Below are 7,521 nucleotides of genomic sequence, written 5' to 3'. Positions count from 1 at the left end.
TAACCCCTGACACATAATTAACACCTGACAGCACATTAGCAGGCCCTGCTGGCATGTGGAAAGGTCACTGAGCTGCACCTCTCACCCTGTCCTCTCCAACCCCATTACAGAGAGCAGATGCTGATGGTAGGGGTGTCCCCTTGCTATGGGGCAGCGGGTGTGGGGCTGACTGCTCCATCACCATCCTGCCCCATTGAAAAGCATCAACAGAGCCCAAAGCAGAGACGAGGCCCAGCGCCAACCCCATGGCATCCAGCCCTGCGGGGGTGGCTGGGGGCGGGGGCACCGACAGCTGCTGGGACACAGAAATAGCCAGGGCCAGGTGGCAGAGCTCAGCCTTGGGGATGCAGCCAGGACCTGGCCTCGTGCCAAGCCTCAGTAGTTGAGGCCAGCCCAGTGCCCCTGGGCTTGACCCCCACATCCCTTTCTGCAGGGGGCAAACTCCACTCCCCCTTCCATAAACCCCAATGCCCCCATTGCTGAGCTGCTGCACTGCTGCCCACTCCTCCATGCTGTGACATCTGTAAACCCTGCCCCCGTTGCCCCCACTGTCCAATTATGTGCCTTCCCAGCCCCATTGCCTCACTCCCTTCCCTTCCCACAGCTCCTAGTACCCCCACTCCTTGCCCTTCCACAAACCAACGGCTTCCTTCACCCCATAACCCACCTCATGGTCTCCCATTGACCCATATCCACCCACTTGCACCCCATCTCCCCTCTGGCTGCCCCCCCAGCTGCCCCCCCAGCAGGGACTGGCCCCAGCCCCACATCCCAGAGCTGCTGGCTGGGTGCCGAACCCATGCCCTGGCAGCAGGTGCCGGCAGCAGACAGGTGGCTGGTAGGATTAGCACTAACGAGTAGTTTCATAATGGGGTCAAGAGGCCACGGGGGGGAGGGGGAGACAGGACAGGGGGACTTCAGCAGCACACCTGGGCCTGCCAGGACCCCAGCACCCAGTGTGGCACTCCATCCCGGTGTCACACCACTGCCCTAATCCCTGCAGCCCTAGGCAGGTTCCATGTTCATGGATGCTGCTCGCTTTTAATGACACTATTAAAGGAATAGGGCTGGGGTGGGGGGTAGCAGTGGATGGGGCTGAGGACCTGGATCCTTTCTGATTTTTGACCCTGCCTGGATTTGGGGGGTCTTGCTTGCATTTTGAGTCTTTTTTGGGCTGGGAGTTCTCTTTGGACAGGGAATCCTGATTGTGCTCCTCTATTTGTGCTCTCCTATTTGGTTTGGGGTTCTGTTTGGCTCTGGATCCTGTCTGGATGTGGGGTCTTGTTTGGGCTCTGGGTCCTTTTTGCTTTTGGGTCCTGTCTAGGTTTGGGAGTTTGTATTTTGGGTTCTGTTTGGGATGAAGGCCTGTTTGGTTTCGGGTCCTGTTTGGGCTCAGGACTCTTTTGGGGCTCTGGGTCTTGTCTGGATATGGGATCTTGTTTGGGCTTAAGGACCTGTTCTGTTTTGGGTCCTGAGTTCAGGGGTCCTGTTTATATTTTGAGTCCTGGTTAGTCTTGGGGACCTGTTTGGTTTTGGGTTCTGTTTGGACTCAGGATCCTTTTGGGGCAGGGGATACTGTTTGAGCTCTGGATTCTGTTTGGGTTTGGGTTCTGTTTAGACTCTGGGTCTTGGCTGGATGTACGGTTTCGTTTGGGCTCTGGGTCCTTTTTGATTGTGGATCTTGTCTGGTTTTGGGAGTCCTGTTTGTATTTTGGGTCCTGTTTGGGCAGAGAGTTCGGCTCAGGCTCAGAGTTCTGTTTGGCTTTAGATCCTGTTTGCACTCAGGATTTGTTTGAGTTGCAGTCCTGCTTGGGCTCGAGGTCCCGTTTGGGTTCCTCACACAGATGCTGCAGGAGGGACAGATGCAGTTCCTGACACTAGTGGGGACAGCGCCATGATGCTCAGGGATCCTGTAAGGAGAGAAGACTGAGCATGGCTGAACCCTGCTCCACAGGGCCCCGCAGCCATTACCAAGCCGTGGCGGCAGCCCCACACCTGGCATACAACTCCAACATCCTCGCGATGGGTGCAGTCATGATATCCCCACACACGGTGCGCGCAGTCCTGCAGGCTCTTCTCCTGCCCTCGGCATCGGACGTCATCCAGCCAGATGTGCCCAACGCCGGGCCCGAAACGTGGCCGCTTCCCATCTATGCCCTGCGCCTCACCGCAGCCCAGCTCCCGGCATACCACAGCCGTGTTGGCCCCTCTCCATCCGTCATCGCACACCGTGCCCCAGCGCCCGGCTCGCTGCACCTCCAGCCGCCCCGCACAGCGCCTGGGCCCCCCGGCCAGCCGCAGCCTGAAGGGCTCTGTGGGGACACAGCAGTGACACGAGGTCTTGATGTGACACGGGCCTCACTGTGGCCCCTCCAGGCCCTGCCGTGACACCAGGCTTCATCATGTCCCCTCCAGGCCCCACCATGATGCCAGGCCTCAGTGTGTAGGCATCAGGCCCTGCCATGACACCAGGCCTCACTGTGTTCTCACCGGGCCTCAGTGTGTCCCTATTAGGCCCCACCATGACCCCAGGCCTTGATGTCCTCACCAGGCCTCACTGTGTCCCCTCCACGCCCTGCTGTGACACCAGGCCCCGCCATGACACCAGGCCTCACTGTATCCCCACCAGGCCCTGCTGTGACCCCAGGCCTCCCTGTGTCCTCACCAGACCTCACTGTCTCCCTCCCACCATGACACCAGGCCTCACTGTAACCCCATAAGGCCTCGCTGTGCCCCCGCCATGCCCTGCCATGGCCCCAGGCCCCGCCACATCCCTGCTAGGCTGCAAAGCCCGGTCCTGCCCCACGCTCACCCTCGCAGTTGACAGCAGCCACGTGGTTGGACGGACAGGATGCAGCGTCACCTGGCTGCAGCTCGCAGTGCTCCAAGTCCAGCTCCTGCCCTGCACACAGCACCTGACGCAGACCCACTGTGTTCCCCTCAGCCATGGGTGGGCTGCAGGGCACCGGGACGGCACGGGGGCGGCCGCAGCCCAGCTGGCGGCACAGGACGCGGGCAGCTGCAAGGTCCCAGCCCACAGCACAGACCAAGGCCCAGGAGCCAGCCTGCAACAGCTCCACGCGGCCCTGGCATCGGGAATGGCCGCCGGAGAGCTGGGCAGGCACTGCTGGGGAGAGCGGGAGAGTGAAGTGTGGCCTTCCCAGTGCTGCACCAACCTGACCAGCACAGCCCCAGTCTGCCCAGTGCGGCACCAGTTTGTTTAGTACAGCGCCCAGTCTGGCTCAGCACAGTCATAGCGAAGCCCCAGCCCAGCTCCAGCATGCCCAGTTCAGCCCCACATTGCCCAGTTCAGTCTCAGTCTGCTCAGCTCAGTCACAGCAAAGCCCAAGCACAGCACCACTCTGCCCAGTTCAGCCCCAGTCTGTTCAGCATGGTCCCAGCACAGCCCCACTCTACCCAGCTCAGCTCAAGACTGCCTAGTTCAGTCCCAGTTTGCCCTGCTCAGTCTCAGTATTCCCACCACACTCTCGGTGTGCTCAGCACAGCCACAGCACAGCTCTTGTCTGGGTCTCTGGGTCTCATTCCCAATCTGCCTCATTTGGCCCCAGCTTGGCATCAGCACAGCCCCGGTCTTCCTATCTTGGCCCTTGTCTGTCCAATTTGGTCTCAGTCTGCCAAGTACAGCACCAGCATGGCCCAGTCTACCCAGAACAGCCCCACTACAGCTCCAGTGTGCCCAGCTTAGTCCCGGTGTGCCCAGAACAGCCCCATCACAGCTGCAACACAACCCCAGTCTGCCCAGCACTGTCCCAGTATGGTGACCCAGCATAGTCCCTGTGTAGCCTGTCTGTCCTGTACAATTCTAGGCTGCCCAGTAGGCTGCCCAGTACTGTTCCAGTCTGCCCAGTTCAAACCATCCCACCTGTTGCCCATGCCCTGGTGCCTGCCCATCCAGCAACTGCTGTCCCCTGGGCACCCAAATGGTATATGTGGGGACATCCCAGGACACGCAGTGACCCCCCGTGATGCCCAGTGACCCCTGCTGACATCCAGGACACTCAATGACCCCAAGTAACAACCAAGTGAACCCCACTGACACCCAGTGACACCCAACGTACCAGAACCAATCACGGCACCGCAGCACAAAGCTGAGGGGGAGAGAAGTAGGAGTTGGAAAGAGACAGAGACATCCACAGACCATCCAAGACCCCCAGGACCCCCCAGCCCACTGACACACAACATAAAATGTTTTCCCCCCAGTTCTGTGTGCCCCCAGCTCTGTACCCCTCCTTTTCCTTCAGTTCTGCCCACCATGCATCCCAGCTTTGCCTCCCCATGTGCCTCCACCTCTGTGCCCCTCATTTGCCTCCCATCTCTACACCTTCCATTTCCCCCAGCTCTGCATCCCCCATGTCCTCACCCAGGCACAGTCCAAGGCTACGCAGCCCCCCCATGCTGGCAGCAGGGCCTCCCCAGCCACTGGGGCCACCCTTTTAACAAGGGGGCCTCGGAGGGGGGGCAAGGGGAGGAATCGAAAGCTGAGAGCAGGAACCCCGCAGCAGCCAAGCAGGCGCCAGGATGGGATGAGTCCTTCTCTCCCTCTCTCTCACCCCCCCTCCCCCTCTTTCACCATCTCCTCCCTCTCCTTCACCTTCTCTCTCCCCCTCCCCCTCTATCTTCTCTCCCCCTCTCCCCTTCCCCCTCCCTCTCCCTCTTCAACACTCAAGATTGGTGAACCAGCCCAGCTTTATTTCCCTTGCCTCCTGTGCAAGGCCCCTCTCTGGATGCCCACACCCCCGTACAGCCTGGGGGGGTCCTCCAGGATGTGCTGCCCCACAGCAGCCAGCCTGCCCAGGCGGCGGGTGACAGCCTCCAGGCGCTGAGCTCCCCGCCGCTGGTTGCGGGCCAGGGCTCGCAGTTGCCCCCGCAGCTCCCGCACCTCCCACAGCAGTGCCCTCAGGGCAGGGGCCACACAGGATCCCCCCTGATCCCATAGTGCAGAGAGTGTTGGCACCGGTGGTGCTGGTTGGGCTGGACCTGTGGGGCGAGAAGCAGAGACCCCCTAAATCCTCTGTGTGCATATGTTTGCTCCCCCAGGGCAAACACTCTCAGAGCAAGGGACCCCCCCCAGCACCCATCCCTCCTCTCTCCAAGCCAGTGGTCTCAGCATGTGCAAGCCCTGCATCTCATGGGTCCAACCCTCACCCACAACCCCAAGACCTACCTGCACATGGGGGTCCAGGCAGTACAGAGCTTGCAGAATGGGTGCGGAGGGTCTCTGTGGGTGCTGGGGGGGTCTGGGTGCTGAAAAACTTCATGGGGTGCCGGAGGGGTGCTTGGGGAGTCTGAGTGCTGAAAGTCTCCAGTGGATGCTGGACAGGTGCTGAGGGAATCTGGGTGCTGGGGGGATCTGTGAGGTGCTTAAAGGATCCTGGGGGTGTCTGGGTGCTGCGGGGCTCTTTGGGGTGTTGGTGGGATATGGGGGAGGTCTGAGTGCTGAGCAACTTCATGGGATGCTTAAGGGATGCTGGAGGGTTCTGGGTGCCAAAGGTATTCATAGGGTGTTGTAGTGTTGATGGGGGCCTCTGGGTGCTGGGGGGCTCTGTGGAGTGCTGGGGCAATGCAGGGGGCCTCCGGGTGCTGAAGATCTCAGTGGATTGTTCAGTGGGTGCTACAGGGGGCTGACTATCAGACGTCTCCATGGGGTGTTGGGTGGGTGCTGGGGGGACCTGTGTGCTGAAGATCTCTGTTAGATATTGGGAGAGTGCTGAGGGACTCTTGGAGCTGAGGGTCTCTGTGGGATGCTGGGCAGATACTGGGGGTTTCTGGGTACTGAGGGTTTTAACAGAGTCCTCAGAGGGTGCTGGGAGGCTCTGGGGTCTGGGGATATCCATGATGTGCTTGAAATTAGCAGCATTCATGTAAGGGCTGGTGGGATCTATGGGGCGCACAGTGAGTACTGGGGGGCTCTGAGGGCTGGGGTTCCTTGATGGTGTCTGGATAAAGAGGTCTGGGGGTGTCCAGAAACCAGAGGGCTCTGCAGGGGGATGTTGGGAGAGCACAAGCTCTATCGAGGCAGTGGGGCTCTCTGGAGGGTGTTGGATGGATGCTGGGTGTCCCTGGGTGTTGGGGATCTCAGGGTACTGGGTAGGTTCTGAGGGTCTCTGGGTACTGGGGGCCTCTGTGAGGTGCTGTGAGTGGGTGCCAGAGCCTGGACTCAGTTGAACAGCAATGGCAGGAGAGACAGCCAGCCCCTGGGTGGAGCCCAGAGATGGAGAGGGTGATGAAACTCTAGTGGGCAGAGCAGAGATTCCCATTGGACCAGCACCTGGGGAGGAGACACAGCCCATGAAATCCCCCCCAGCACTCCTCAGCCATCCATTGCCCCTCCTTCCTCTCCTGCACCCCTTCTGCTTCTCCTCTCCCTCTCAAACACTTCCACCTACAGCTAGCCCATTGCTTTGGCCTTCCTCCTCCTCCTAATCTACTGTTGCCACTTCATCCATCTACCCATCCATCCATCTATCCGTCCATCCATCCATCCATCCATCCATCCATCCATCCATCCATCCATCCATCCATTCCCCCATTTATTGTTCCTTGATATCTTTCTATCCACTCAGTCACCCCCCTCCAAACTTTCTATTCTTTCTTCCTTCCCCTTTTCTGTCATTTCAATCTCTCCTTCCCCCTTCTGCCCAACCACACAGACTTCTTGCTGTCCATCCACCCCAGCCCTCCAACACTTTGTTCTTTTCCTTAACATTACTTTCAAGATCTTGCGGCCCTATATAGTAGTCTGAACCTGATTCTGCTGTGGGAAGTGTTCTCCTCCTGATTCCATCTGATGCTAGTTCTTCTGTGGGATGTGTCCTCCACATGGGATCTCTTAGACTTGTTTCTGCTGCAATATATTTACTCTCCATTGTGCCTTTGAGAATTTTTTCTGCTGAAGGATGTTTGCTTCTCACGGTACCATCTAGATCAAAATCGGCTGAAGAATGAGTGTCCCATGCAGTACCTTCTGCATCAGATTTGGGTGCAGGACGTGTGCTCCAGGTAGAAATACCTGCTGTGGGATATGCACTCCATATGCTAACACCCAAGCTCAATTCTGCTGAAGAATGTGCACTCTGCATAGCACCATCTGGATCAAGTTCTTCTGGAAGATGTGTGGTCCATACAGTACTTTCTGGATCAAGTTCTGCTGCAGGATGTCTGCTCCTCATGGTAACATCTGGACCCAGTTCTGCTGCAGGACTTGAGCTCCTCGTGGTAACATCTGGACCCAGTTCTGCTGCAGGATGTCTGCTCCTCATGGTAACATCTGGACCCAGTTCTGCTGCAGGACTTGAGCTCCTCATGGTAACATCTGGACCCAGTTCTGCTGCAGGACTTGAGCTCCTCATGGTAACATCTGGACCCAGTTCTGCTGCAGGACTTGAGCTCCTCGTGGTAACATCTGGACCCAGTTCTGCTGCAGGACTTGAGCTCCTCATGGTAACATCTGGACCCAGTTCTGCTGCAGGACTTGAGCTCCTCATGGTAACATCTGGATCC

General features: G+C 58.5%; 2 protein-coding genes across 15 annotated transcripts in view; both read right to left on the bottom strand.

Annotated features, from left to right (window-relative positions):
• Positions 1–1,014: 1,014 nt before the first annotated feature.
• On the bottom strand, positions 1,015–4,529 carry LOC122192682 (CD5 antigen-like). 2 transcript variants are annotated; one of them, XM_042893320.1, is made up of 5 exons: positions 4,382–4,529; positions 4,080–4,109; positions 2,813–3,127; positions 1,996–2,312; positions 1,015–1,910 (listed from the first exon to the last, which is right to left on the bottom strand). In XM_042893320.1, exons 1-5 carry the CDS (start codon positions 4,413–4,415, stop codon positions 1,902–1,904), a joined length of 705 nt encoding a protein of 234 aa, XP_042749254.1. In that variant the 5' UTR covers positions 4,416–4,529; the 3' UTR covers positions 1,015–1,901. The 2 variants fall into 2 exon arrangements, with proteins under 2 accessions (XP_042749254.1, XP_042749255.1); XM_042893321.1 differs by having other exon boundaries at positions 2,813–3,124.
• A 160-nt stretch (positions 4,530–4,689) lies between these two features.
• LOC122192675 (soluble scavenger receptor cysteine-rich domain-containing protein SSC5D-like) overlaps positions 4,690–7,521 on the bottom strand; it is a 13,288-nt gene continuing 10,456 nt past the window's right edge. For all 13 annotated transcript variants that reach the window (XM_042893311.1, XM_042893314.1, XM_042893313.1 and 10 more), the window contains 3 exons: positions 6,767–7,513; positions 5,186–6,289; positions 4,690–4,998 (listed from right to left, as the gene is read on the bottom strand). In XM_042893311.1, the coding sequence (XP_042749245.1) occupies positions 4,709–4,998; positions 5,186–6,289; positions 6,767–7,513 (2,141 nt within the window). In that variant the 3' untranslated portion in view covers positions 4,690–4,708. The remainder of the gene's footprint in view (positions 4,999–5,185; positions 6,290–6,766; positions 7,514–7,521) is intronic.

The sequence above is a fragment of the Lagopus leucura genome, unplaced genomic scaffold (genome assembly GCF_019238085.1).
Source record: "Lagopus leucura isolate 7727_CA_CO unplaced genomic scaffold, USGS_WTPT01 222-1_obj-0_obj, whole genome shotgun sequence".
Classification (NCBI taxonomy): Eukaryota; Metazoa; Chordata; class Aves; order Galliformes; family Phasianidae; genus Lagopus; species Lagopus leucura.
Note: the sequence above shows the minus strand (reverse complement) of the source record. Positions and strands in the feature narration are given on the sequence as shown.

What these genes read in the sequence shown, in the direction of transcription:
- LOC122192682 (XM_042893320.1), bottom strand. Translation starts at nt 4,415, where the DNA reads ATGGGGGGGCTGCGTAGCCTTGGACTGTGCCTGG. An exon ending in TAGCCTTGGACTGTGCCTGG is followed by an intron (nt 4,110 to 4,381) that starts GTGAGGACATGG and finishes TCTCCCCCTCAG; the next exon opens with CTTTGTGCTGCGGTGCCGTG. An exon ending in CGGTGCCGTGATTGGTTCTG is followed by an intron (nt 3,128 to 4,079) that starts GTACGTTGGGTG and finishes CGCTCTCCCCAG; the next exon opens with CAGTGCCTGCCCAGCTCTCC.